This window comes from Bubalus kerabau, chromosome 5 (assembly GCF_029407905.1).
Source record: "Bubalus kerabau isolate K-KA32 ecotype Philippines breed swamp buffalo chromosome 5, PCC_UOA_SB_1v2, whole genome shotgun sequence".
Lineage (NCBI taxonomy): Eukaryota > Metazoa > Chordata > Mammalia > Artiodactyla > Bovidae > Bubalus > Bubalus kerabau.
The window spans coordinates 25,763,167-25,776,146 of record NC_073628.1 but is presented as its reverse complement, the minus strand read 5'-3'; the positions used below and the strand labels follow the sequence as shown (position 1 = coordinate 25,776,146).

General features: G+C 39.3%; 1 protein-coding gene across 1 annotated transcript; it reads left to right on the top strand.

Annotated features, from left to right (window-relative positions):
* The first annotated feature begins 3,452 nt into the window (after positions 1 to 3,452).
* On the top strand, positions 3,453 to 8,341 carry LOC129654200 (olfactory receptor 10G9-like). Its single transcript, XM_055583735.1, has 3 exons — positions 3,453 to 4,398; positions 5,060 to 5,155; positions 8,319 to 8,341. The coding sequence occupies exons 1-3, from the start codon at positions 3,453 to 3,455 to the stop codon at positions 8,339 to 8,341; spliced, it is 1,065 nt and encodes a 354-aa protein (XP_055439710.1).
* The last annotated feature ends 4,639 nt before the right edge of the window (positions 8,342 to 12,980 follow it).

The following is a 12,980-nucleotide window of genomic DNA, read 5'->3' as shown; positions in this document are numbered from 1 at the left end:
CCATCCCTGGGGTTTGCTCCCTGGGCGGGGAAGATCTCATGGAGGAGGAAATGGCAACCCACTCCAGTATTCTTGCCTGGAAAATCCAATGGACAGAGGAGCCTGATGGGTTACAGTCCATGGGGTTGCAAAGAGTTGGGCATAATTGAGCCACTGAGCACACACATTCTCCTCAAATTGTTAATAGATTCAATGCAGTTCTAAATATAATCTCAGCACTTTATTCTATAGACATGTGGACCCTATAGTGTATATTCAAATGGAGAGAGAGTCCAAAATGGCCAAGATAATCTAGAGAAGTTAAAATTAATAGATTCACAATACCAGATATCAAAAGTCACCATGCGGACTTCCCTGGGGGTTGAGTGGGTTAAGACCTTGGACTTGCATTGCAGGGGACCAGAGTTTGAACCCTGGCTGGGGAACTAAGATCCCACATGTGATTTGGCATAGCCCAAAATAAATAAATAAGTACATTAAAATATTTTTAAAAAGTCACTATGAAGGTTTCCTCTAGATTCTCAAGTTTTATTTGTGTATTATCTTAGTGCTTTTGAGTTTTCCCCCTTTATTTAAATCTTTACTTCATCTGGGATTAGTTTTATTTTAGATATGATATAAAGATGCCATTATTTTATAATAATTAAGAATTATAGCAGTAATTATCTCATTACTTGAAGTGGTATTTAGAAAATTGGTTTAAGTTCCCAATTGTTTTGTTTTCTTTCATATAGTATGATTATAAAGCTCTTTAATTTTATAACATATGATCAAAGAGAATGAGATGCAAAATTTGTATTTTAAAATGCAATCAATCAATTTAGTTCAGAGCATTATTTTTCATGGTTGGCTTGTTTGCTTATTTTCTTTAAAATGTCTTTACCTAAACAAACGAAGTAATGACTACCACAGATAACTAAAAACAGCTGTAAAACAGTTTGGGAATTTAGACAACTAAATTTAAATCACCTTAAAATATGCTGAAAGAAAGAGTGAGACATGAGATGGAGCGCAGAAATAAGAGATGATAATTTGTTGGTTCTGGGCAATTTTAAGTTGAAAATAAACCATTGTGAGTTTATCTGCATCACTGAGGAGGGAATAGGGTAACAGTCCTTCTTTCCCCTTAGGTAAAACTGCTAGCTCCATAAAGACATGAACTCTTCTCAGGAGTGTTCAAATAACAAACATACAGGGAGATACACATGTGATTTTTAAAAACTTTTAATTAGATTCTTTTTGTTGTTTTTCTGATCATTCAGGAAACCCAAGGGTAATCCAATTCCTTGTGAAAGTAAATCAAATTAAGCTCCTGCCTGTCTAGCTATGTTAGTTTCCATTCTTTGCCCTTCAACTAGTTGGGTCCTATAACAGAAATGAACCGCTCTTTCTCCACAGGCAATCACAGGTATGCCAGCTCCTTGAGTATTAACTTGCAAACAAGTACCTTGATGTAGCATGTAGAAAGTTAAACATTTTGGCAGGCTTGGGGGTAAACACAAATGAGTGTTATATTGTAATGAATCACATAGTGCAGGTGAGTTCTTACAAACGTAGCTTTCTCTTATTTCCACTTGCTTTCCTTCTTAAGCTTCCATTCAGAGATAAGATATTGTTAGATTTCCTTCTAAATGTGGCTATCAAGTCCTGTCTGCCTGTCTTTTACTCTGTCTCTGTTTCTAATTTATTCTTTCTCTCTGTATGTATGTATGTATGTATATATACAAATTGCACACACACACACACACACACATATATATATATACACACACAACATATGCATATCTGTATATACAGTTAGTAATAAGGACCTATGATTAGTTACTAAGTTGCTATGGCATAAAAGACAAGTCAAACACTGATTCCTTTCATTGAAACTTCTGCCTTAGGTCTCAGGCTACCTTGCAATTCACCTGATGAAAATTTTCATACTTTAATCTAAACGTGATTTTTCCTTATGATGGGACCCCACTGGTGCAGTAGAAGTTTTCGAGATACATTTTTTTCTGTGTTTTGAATTTTGATATCCACATAGGTTGTTAGGGTAAGTGTCTCTGTTATTAACTCTTTCATTTGAAATACAGCTTTAATGTAGCTTAAGGCACATTGGGTGGAGATAGGATCTGTTGTGTATGGGTTTTGCTAAGAGCAGAGAACCTCATTTCTCTCATGTTGATGAGTCTTCACTTGAAATATACAATCAATCTTGACCTTGACAATATTTTGGATTAAATTAAAACCATCATTTCTGCCTCACTTTCCATAGTACACAATTCCAATGTTTCTTGATGTTATGCTAACATAGGTCCTTTTCTCTTACAATGGTTCTGTATTTCTTGTCACAAGTAGTAGGTTTTATATAAGAATCTGATACTTGATGGAATTGTCTTCTCTTATGAGGGTATCACCTGGATTTATGAATATGAGGAGTAGAAGGTGGGGGGCAGGAATATCATCTCTAACAAAGCCAATACTATAAAATACTTAGATATTTAAGATAGCAATATGTGTCAATATACTAGAAGCCAGTCCATACCTAGTGGATTGTAGTTGGGAGAACACATATGAAGTTTATGTTCTTAGAGCTCACGAAAGACTATCTAAAATAAGACAAGCATGTGGTCAGCAGTGTTATGAGGGTTGCTATTTCCTGGATCATATGGGAGGCAGTAGGGATTCTATATGGAGTTTAGACTCTTAACCTGCTCTGAGAGTATTTCCTATAAAAGCAGATAGTGGTGTTAGTGAGACACGAGTACCAATAACAGTGGTGAAATCTTCCTCAAAGTTATAGCTGTGAAATTGAGAAGTCTCTATAGCACAATGAGAATTTACTTTCCCTCTCTACTCACCTCTCTGTCTGTCTCTCTCTCCATATATCTATATCTATACATTAAAAAAAAATAAGGCAGCAGATTCATATAGTATGCTATCATTTATTGAGTACCTACTAACATAGGTGCTTTACTAGATACCTTACATTTATTATCTTATTTTGTACTGACATCTTCACTGAGACAAGTGATCCTGAGCTTCAGGTGAGATTAGAGAACAAGCTGAAACTTTGGTTTCAACTTTGTGAAGCCTGGAGCAGAGGACCAAGCTGACATGACCTACGGAGAATACCAAATAGAAAACTTGCATTGTTTTATGGTGCTAAGTTAGCGATATTTATGATACACCAAGAGAAATTTACAATGAATTTCTACCAATATTTTTTGCATATATCTGTGTATGACTCCATGTCATTGAGAGTGAGAGAGAGAGAGATGAAAACATTCTATCTCCTTTTACAAAAGAGACTTGTGATAAGCAAAGTGGAATATAACTCTAGAATTATGTATGATGTATGATGCAGATTTCATATAAAGAATGAGTCGTCAATTCTCGACTAAATGCTGGGTGCTCTTCATATACCCATAGAGAGAGAGAGATATCAAAAGCCTGGAGAAATGACAAACATGAGCCTAGTGACAACGTTCATCCTCACGGGCCTTCCCCATGCACCAGAGCTGGACACATTCCTCTTTGGAATCTTCCTGGTGATCTATGTCCTCATTGTGGTGGGTAACTTCCTCATCCTGTTGGTGATTATAGTGAATCCCCACTTGCACACCCCCATGTACTACTTCCTAACCAATCTGTCCTTCATTGATATGTGGTACTCCACGGTCACTGTGCCCAAAATGCTGATGACCCTGGTGTCCCCAGGAGGCAGTCCTATCTCTTTTCATAGCTGTGTGGCCCAGTTTTACTCCTTTGACTTCCTGGGCAGCACCGAGTGCTTCCTCTACACCATCATGTCTTATGACCGCTTCCTGGCCATTAGTTGCCCGCTCAGGTACGCCAGCATGATGAGTGGGAGGACTTGTGCCATCCTGGCCACAACCACATGGCTCAGTGGCTCTGTGCACTCTGCTGTCCAGACCACACCGACATTCCGTTTACCCTTCTGCGGGCCCAACCAGATCCAGCATTACATCTGCGATGCACCATCTGTCCTCAAACTGGCTTGTGCAGACACGTCCACCGTGGAGATGGTGATCTTTGTCAACATTGGGGTGGTGGCCTTGGGCTGTTTTTTCCTGATAGTGCTGTCCTATGTATCCATCGTCCATTCCATCCTGAAGATCCGCACCTCAGAGGGGAGATGGAGAGCCTTCCAGACCTGTGCCTCCCATTGCATTGTGGTCCTTTGCTTCTATGTTCCCCTTGTTTTCATTTACCTGAGACCAGGCTCCAAGGAGGCTATGGACAGGATTGTGGCTGTTTTCTACACTGTGATGACGCCCCTTCTGAACCTTGTGGTCTACACCCTGAGGAACAAGGACGTGAAGAAAGCTCTGCTCAAGCTTAAAGACAAAGTAATGTATTCACAGAGCAAATGGTCTCTGCAATGTAGATTTGCTCATTTAAAAACTATAGTATTAAATAGTATAATATAGCATAGGAATATAGTACAGTATAATATAGTAATATGTTTTTCAATGTGAAATGTACTTTGTCAATAGTTCTCAATATTAAACTATAAACAAAATACTTGGAAATATTTGTTTCACAGATTTTTAAAAGGAATTTAAAAATTGCAATTTTTAAATTTACTGTGAACATGCCATTCACTCATTTATCTGCAACGTTTCTTTTTTACTTTTCCCCTAGTTTTGTTGACTCATAATTGATTATGACATCATTTTTACCTTTTTAAGAAGGAAATATTTAGCCTGGATCTTGGATGCAGAGGAATGAATTATTTATATATACTTACATTGACAATATACTTTTTGTTTATGTCTTATGCACACGAATTGGGGATATAGAATTTTGGGGACACAGTTCCAGGATAGCATGAATTATCGGAGGTGACTTACTCATGGATGCAGTTGTGTACCTGTCTCCTCAATTCTTTTTGTGGCTGTGTGTGTGTGTGTCTGTGTATATATATGTGTGAGTTGTACGTGAAGGTCCCAAAGTAACTAGTCCTCTTCCCAGCACATTTGAACCTGGTCAGTCCTCCCACATTGAGAGTCCCACACTTCTGAGCATTTTGCTGTCTCTCTAGGTATGTCTGCCAGGACAACCTGTGGCTCTGACGGGCTCCTTTTAGAGACTGGGAACCATCTCCACCTTCAAAGAGCCCTGAAGTTTCTCAGGTTTGGTTAGTGTGATCAGGAGGAAGCTACCGTCAGACATCTCCAGTCTCCATCACATAATCTGACCTTGATTTCCTGTTTTAATGGACCAGGTGCCCATATTCAGCACAATCATTCTATGCTGGGTCATTACTACGGATGTTGGTGATGGTCATGTTGCTCAGAGAGCTCCTACTCTCAATATTTTAGAGTCTTGGAAATTCAGATTAGTCAAACCTCAACCTTCTCTAGGACAAGGACACCTTACATTGCAGGGAGCCAAGGATGCTTCCTACTTAGAAAGCAGAAAAATTAAAGTGCAATTAAGTCACTTGGTAGCATGGAATTTCAACATATTTCTTTTATAAGTTAGAAAAATGAGGCTTGGTAAAGAAAAAATAGCCTAAAAAACTCAATGAATAGCTACACAGCCCATACAAGTGGACTTTCATGTGTAATGGATGAAGTGCTATAACTGCATGCAGACAAAAGCATATATTGGCTCAAATAAGTTTAGAAATAATTTTATGCTCTGTATCTCTATTTCTCATCTGTGAAAGATCTTGTCTCACAATACTTTCAGGAGGATTAAATGAGTTAGTAGAAGTAAAAGTGCTTTGAGTGATACTGATTCACAATAAATTCTTAAAGTTTTAAAATTCAAACCTGGGACTACCAGCCAGATAGCATGATTTTCAGAATTATTTCTTTTATGAGTTATTTCAATGATTCCCTAGCCACTAACATAATATTTGAAAAATGCATGAATATAACTTTCCTTAAATCACTGATAATAAATTACTGTCATGATTAACACCATTACTGATTACAATGTAATTTTTCTAATTATTTTGATAAATTTGACATTTCCATATTTACTAGTTTTCACATAATTCAACCATAATAAAATCCATGAAACACTTATGTTATATGGTCTTAAATTATTCCAGAACAATTGAGAGACAAAAGCATAAACATTTTTGAGCTTGGGATATACTAGACATTTTATAAGTTAACCATTATAGATCAGATCAGATCAGTCACTCAGTCGTGTCCGACTCTTTGCGACCCCATGAATCGCAGCATGCCAGACCTCCCTGTCCATCACCATCTCCCGGAGTTCACTCAGACTCACGTCCATCGAGTCAGTGATGCCATCCAGCCATCTCATCCTCTGTCGTCCCCTTCTTCTCGTGCCCCTAATCCCTCCCAGCATCAGAGTCTTTTCCAATGAGTCAACTCTTCACATGAGGTGGCCAAAGTACTGGAGTTTCAGCTTTAGCATCATTCCTTCCAAAGAAATCCCAGGGCTGATCTTCAGAATGGACTGGTTGGATCTCCTTGCAGTCCAAGGGACTCTCAAGAGTCTTCTCCAACACCACAGTTCAAAAGCATCAATTCTTCAGCACTCAGCCTTCTTCACAGTCCAACTCTCATATCCATACATGACCACAGGAAAAACCATAGCCTTGACTAGACGAACCTTTGTTGGCAAAGTAATGTCTCTGCTTTTGAATATGCTGTCTAGGTTGGTCATAACTTTCCTTCCAAGGAGTAAGCGTCTTTTAATTTCATGGCTGCAGTCACCATCTGCAGTGATTTTGGAGCCCAGAAAAATAAAGTCTGACACTATTTCCACTGTTTCCCCATTTATATCCCATGAAGTGATGGGACCGGATGCCATGATCTTCGTTTTCTGAATGTTGAGCTTTAAGCCAACTTTTTCACTCTCCACTTTCACTTTCATCAGGAGGCTTTTGAGTTCCTCTTCCCTTTCTGCCATAAGGGTGGTGTCATCTGCATGCCTGAGGTGATTGATATTTCTCCCAGCAATCTTGATTCCAGCTTGTGTTTCTTCCAGTCCAGTGTTTCTCATGATGTACTCTGCATATAAGTTAAATAAACAGGGTGACAATATACAGCCTTGACGTACTCCTTTTCCTATTTGGAACCAGTCTGTTGTTCCATGTCGAGTTCTAACTGTTGCTTCCTGACCTGCATACAAATTTCTCAAGAGGCAGATCAGGTGGTCTGGTATTTCCATCTCTTTCAGAATTTTCCACAGTTTATTGTGATCCACACAGTCAAAGGCTTTGGCATAGTCAATAAAGTAGAGATAGATGCTTTTCTTGAACTCTCTTGCTTTTTCCATGATCCAGCAGATGTTGGCTATTTGATCTGTGGTTCCTCTGCCTTTTCTAAAACCAGCTTGAGCATCAGGAAGTTCACGGTTCACATATTGCTGAAGCCTGGCTTGGAGAATTTTGAGCATTACTTTACTAGCATGTGAGATGAGTGCAATTGTGCTGTAGTTTGAGCATTCTTTGGCATTGCCTTTCTTTGGGATTGGAATGAAAACTGACCTTTTCCAGTCCTGTGGCCATTGCTGAGTTTTCCAAATTTGCCGGCATATTGAGTGCAGCATTATAAGAACCTTATAAAATAGGTACTGTTGATACATAAGAAGTCAAAATTGAAGATTAGGTTGGCTACTCAGATTCACACAGTTAGTAAGGAATTTGGTCAAGGCTTAACCCCTGATATCTGACACCAAAGCCCATTGTATTAAATTCTACCCTGCATTGCTACCACTAAATATCAGGAAACTTTTAACTGTTTGGGGAGCAGGACAATATCATTGGACGTCAATAACCACTGAAAGAAAAAAGCGCAGAATTTTGTACAGTTATGTGTAGTTTACATATCAAATGTAGGTTTTGGAACAACTCTCCCTCATATACTGTGAAAAGAACCTTAGTTACTCTACCTCTGCCTGACTTAGATTCTAAATGCTTCATCACACTGCTGATTTACATGCTCCACGTTAAGTTGTGGACTCCTCAGAGTCCTCAGAATACTGTCTGAATACTCCTCAGAAATACTGTCTTATCCTGTATAGTAATCCACCTTCATAAATCTTGGTCTGTTTTCTTTATGATGTTCTCCCTGTTCCAGGCACTTTCCACTTCCCTGGATGTTTATACTTTCTGAGGGACCCAAGTTCTTATGCACACTCATAATATTAGATATCACTCCTAAACAGGGGCCTTCTCTTTCTCACCATGCTATTCCTGACTTCCTTTTTCAAATCCTTGTTTGTCAAGGTATTTCCATTAGGATATAAAACTATTGCATCAAATTTCCTAGGTCTAAATTTTTTCCCCCTCTTTTTCCTCATTTGGCTTGTAGGTGCTATGATTGAAGCAGTATAAGTTACCCTAAAACTCAGAGGGTCTGCCCATAATCATTCCTTGTACATTTCTAACTTATACAATTGAAAAAGGTATAAGAGAAGAGATAAATAGAGATGATAGAGGTGGGATGGAACAAAAGATCTCAGAAAACAAAGAGTAATGGATAATTGGAATACTTCAGCAATCCTTTTTATTATCAAATATTAATTGGAGCTACTTTATTGTATAAACACTTCACCATCTCATTATTAATAATAAAAAGGAATCAAATAGTTCAGAGTGATGTTTGCTTTCCACTTAGGAAATGATGAAAGCTGAGCAAACCTTTCAACACATTATGCTGTATTTTGATGTATTCTCTTGAGTCCCTCCTTGAAATAACTGCTGTGGAGCACTGAATTTGTCCTCCGAGACTCATTAGCATCATGTCATTCCCCTGTTAACCTGAAATTTTAAAATATTGTTTGTAGTAGTGTGATATGTATGATTGATTGCTTGAAGTTATATTTTCTGTGTTAATTAGTACTTGAAAAGGATCTTAAATTATAGAAGTAAATAGTTACATTATAAAAAGTAAATAGGTAACAGGTCTTCCCTTGTGGCTCAGCAGTAAAGAATCTGTCTGCCAATGTGGGAGAAACGAGTTTGATCTCTTTGTCAGGAAGATCCTATGGAGAAGGAAATAGCAACCCACTCCAATATTCCTGCCTGGAGAATTCCCTGGACCTAGAGGAGGCTGGCAGGCTATAGTCCATAGGGTTGAAAAGAGTCAGACATGACTAAAGTGACTGAGCCCGTGCACACACACACACACATCTGTATTTAAGGCACAGGAAATCCAGAATGTCAAGACAGCATTTGTGCTCCAAAAACTCTGGTACTGTGTACCACCAAAAGTGAAACCCATAAGTAAGCACGTGAGGTTCAGATTGCCATAAAGTGTATACGTGGTGCCATAGTAAACTGCATGGCATCTAACTGAAGTTAGAGAGTTGGGTGAGTCACAGTCTGAAAGTAAAATTACATAGAAGAGAAAAGGTTGCCCCAAACATATAACTCATAATAATAAAAGAGGTAGCACATGAATAATACAAAGTCTGCTTCAGCTTATGTGTTTTGGCATCTGCCCCAAATTCACAATGCTTCTACTTTTCAGGCCAAATCATACTGTATTCTGAGTCTTTTAGTTCTAAGAAGAAAATCTGGACACAAGAGGCTAAATTCAAAACATTTCAGATCTCTTTCTTTCTCTGATAATCTCAATGCCCAGACCTTGCATTCATATTGCCCAGGACCTGCCTCATCCAACCACAAGAAGCCACTAGGTGCATTCCTGCCGTGTCCCTGTGGTGGGCATGTGGAGACATTAGGTGGACAGTGCTAAGGTATTAATTCAAATGTTTACAGTTTGATCCTTTTTTTCTCACTGTGGGCAAAATGAAGACAAAAGTACATCTCTTCCTCCTTGGTAAAATGTGGGGGATGTTTTCTGCATTCAAGGTTATCATCAGCAAAATATTTTCAAGGAACATTGTTCTCATATTTTGGATACCCATCCTATCAAAAGTGACCAGGGGTCATGCTTATTAGTTTGAAAGAAACATTTATGGAACCCAAAAGACACTAGGTGAATATCATATGTTAATTACTGTAAAATGCTCTTTGAATTTCTTTCTTTTTTTTCCCTTTTTTTTTAATTATTTTTTTTTCTTTACAATATTGCATTGGTTTTGCCATACATCAACATGCATCCGCCATGGTGTACACGTGTTCCCCATCCTGAACCCCCCTCCCACATCCCTCCCCATACCATCCCTCTGGGTCATCCCGGTGCACCATCCCCAAGCTTCCTGTATCCTGCACCGAACCTGGACTGGCGATTCGTTTCTTATATGATATTATACATGTATCAATGCCATTCTCCCAAATCATCCCCCCCATCCCTCTCCCACAGAGTCCAAAAGATTGTTCTATACATCTGTGTCTCTTTTGCTGTCTTGCAAACAGGGTTGTCGTTATCATCTTTCTAAATTCCATATATATGCGTTAGTATACTGTATTGGGGAGAAGGCAATGGCAACCCACTCCAGTACTCTTGCCTGGAAAATCCCATGGATGGAGGGGCCTGGTAGGCTGCAGTCCATGGGGTCGCTAGGAGTCGGATACGAATGAGCGACTTCACTTTCACTTTTCACTTTCATGCATTGGAGAAGGAAATGGCAACCTACTTCAGTGTTCTTGCCTGGAGAATCCCAGGGACGGGGGAGCCTGGTGGGCTGCCGTCTATGGGGTTGCACAGAGTCGGATATGACTGAAGTGACTTAGCAGCAGCAGCATACTGTATTGGTGTTTTTCTTTCTGCCTTACTTCACTCTGTATAGTAGGCTCCAGTTTCATCCACCTCATTAGAACTGATTCAAATGTATTCTTTTTAATGGCTGAGTAATACTCCATTGTGTATATGTACCACTGCTTTCTTATCCATTCATCTGCTGATGGACATCTAGGTTGCTTCCATGTCCTGGCTATATAAACAGTGCTGCGAAGAACATTGGGATACACAAGTCTCTTTCAAATCTGGTTTCCTCAGTGTGTATGCCCAGCAGTGGGATTGCTGGGTCATATGGCAGTTCTATTTCCAGTTTTTTAAGGAATCTGCACAATGTTCTCCATAGTGGCTGTACTTGTTTGCATTCCCACCAACAGTGCAAGAGAGTTCCCTTTTATCCACATCCTCTCCAGCATTTATTGCTTGTAGACTTTTGGATCGCAGCCATTCTGACTGGCGTGAAATGGTACCTCATAGTGGTTTTGATTTGCATTTCTCTGATAATGAGTGATGTTGAGCATCTTTTCATGTGTTTGTTAGCCATCTGTATGTCTTCTTTGGAGAAATGTCTATTTAGTTCTTTGGCCCATTTTTTGATTGGGTCATTTATTTTTCTGGAATTGAGCTGCAGGAGTTGCTTGTATATTTTTGAGATTAGTTGTTTGTCAGTTGCTTCATTTGCTATTATTTTCTCCCATTCTGAAGGCTGTCTTTTCACTTTGCTTATAGTTTCTTTTGTTGTGCAGAGGCTTTTAATTTTAATTAGGTCCCATTTGTTTATTTTTGCTTTTATTTCCAATATTCTTGGAGGTGGGTCATAGAGGATCCTGTTGTGATGTATGTCAGAGAGTGTTTTGCCTATGTTCTCCTCTAGGAGTTTTATAGTTTCTGGCCTTATGTTTAGATCTTTAATCCATTTTGAGTTTACTTTTGTATGGAAATACAAAAAACCTCAAATAGCCAAAGCAATCTTGAGAAAGAAGAATGGAACTGGAGGAATCAACCTGCCTGACTTCAGGTTCTACTACAAAGCCACAGTCATCAAGACAGTATGGTACTGCCACAAAGACAGAAATATGGATCAATGGAACAAAATAGAAAGCCCAGAGATAAACCCATGCACCAATGGGCACCTTATTTTTGACAAAGGAGGCAAGGATATACAATGGAGAAAAGACAATCTCTTTAACAAATGGTGCTGGGAAAACTGGTCAACCACTTGTAAAAGACTGAAACTAGAACACTTTCTAACACCATACAGAAAAATAAACTCAAAATGGATTAAAGATCTTTCTTTCTTTTTAAATTGGAGTGTAATTGCTTTACAATGTTGTGATAATTTCTGATGTATAACACAGTGGATCAGCTATGTCTGCCTGCCTGCTAAATCGTTTAAGTTGTGTCTGACTCTTTGCGACCCTATGGGCTGTAGCCTGCTGGGCTCCTCTGCCCATGGGATTCTCCAGGCAAGAATGCTGGAGTGGGTTGCCATGCCCTCCTCCAGGGGGTCTTCCTGACCCAGGGATCAAACCAGTGTTTCTTATATCTCTGCATTGGCAGGCAAGTTCTTTACCAATAGTGCCACCTGGGAAGCTTGAATCAGCTTTACATTTACTTATATTCCCTTCCTCTTGGACTTCTATCCCCCACATCCCCATCCTACCTCTCTAGGTCATCATAAAGTACCAAGCTGAGCTCCCTCTGCTATACAGTAGCTTCCCACTAGCTATCCATTTTATGCATGGTTGTTGTTGTTCAGTCACTAAGCTGTGTCTGACTCTTAGCGACCCCATGGACTGCATCACACCAGGCTTCCCTGCCCTTCACTCTCTCCTGCAGTTTGCTCAAACTCATGTCCATTGAGTTGGTGATGTCATGTAACCATCTCATCCTCTGTCATCCCTTCTCTTCATGCTCTCAGTCTTTCCCAGCATCATGGTCTTTTCCAATGAGTCGGCTCTTCACATCAAGTGGCCAAAGTGTTGGAGCTTCAGCTTCAGTGTCAATCCTTCCAATGAATATTTAGGGCTGATTTCCTTTAGGATTGATGAGTTTGATGTCCTTGCTGTCCAAAGGACTCTTGAGAGTCTTCTCCAGCACCATAGTTCAAAAGCATCAATTCTTTGACAGTCAGCCTTCTTTATGGTCCAACTATCACATCTGTACATGATTACTGGAAAAACCATAGCTTTGACTATACGCTTTTTAATACCCTGTCTAGGATTGTCATAGGTTTTCTTCCAAGGAGCAAGCATCTTTTAATTTGGTGGCTGTAGTCACCATCTACAGGGATTTTGGAGACCAAGAAATAAAATCTGTCACTGTTTC